The 510-nt window shown below is 55.9% G+C and overlaps 1 gene segment (V, D, J or C); it reads right to left on the minus strand.

Annotated features, from left to right (window-relative positions):
- Positions 1–131: 131 nt before the first annotated feature.
- On the minus strand, positions 132–439 carry LOC103213268 (the record flags this gene model as incomplete). The annotated part of the segment is given in 1 exon segment: positions 132–439. A coding segment is annotated over 1 exon segment (308 nt), but the record flags the coding sequence as incomplete, so codon positions are not given.
- Positions 440–510: the final 71 nt, after the last annotated feature.

A 510-nucleotide genomic window follows, 5' to 3' on the forward strand; every position in this document is an offset into this window, starting at 1 on the left:
GCTCTCCACCCCCATTGGCACCTGCCCCTGGTGCTGGTCCCTGTACTTAGTGAGTCCTGAGCGCTCCCTGGAGCCCGGTTCCCTTCCTGCAGTGCAGGATTATGTCTGAGCTCACACTGACTTCCTCTCACTGTGTCTTTCACACAGTAATACAGAGCAGTGTCCTCTTGTTTCAGGCTGTCCATATGCAGATACAACGTGTTCTTGGTGTTGTCTCTGGAGATGGTGAATCGGCCCCTCACAGAGTCTGAGTAGCAAGCGCCCCCACCAGGAGTAATACCTGAGACCCACTCTAACCCCTTGCCCGGAGCATGGCGGACCCAATCCATGTCATAACTGCTGAAGATGAATCCAGAGCCCTTACACCAAAGACTCAGAGACCCTCCTGGCTGCCTCACGTCTCTCCCAGACTCCACCAGCTGCCCTTCACACCGGACACCTGCAAGAGCAGAGACAGCCTGGTCAGGAAACGGTCACACACGTCCACCGTTTCTCTCAGTCATGCCCGTT

This window comes from Orycteropus afer, unplaced genomic scaffold (assembly GCF_000298275.1).
Source record: "Orycteropus afer afer isolate SDZICR_OR568_19922 unplaced genomic scaffold, OryAfe1.0 scaffold01483, whole genome shotgun sequence".
NCBI classification, from domain to species: Eukaryota; Metazoa; Chordata; class Mammalia; order Tubulidentata; family Orycteropodidae; genus Orycteropus; species Orycteropus afer.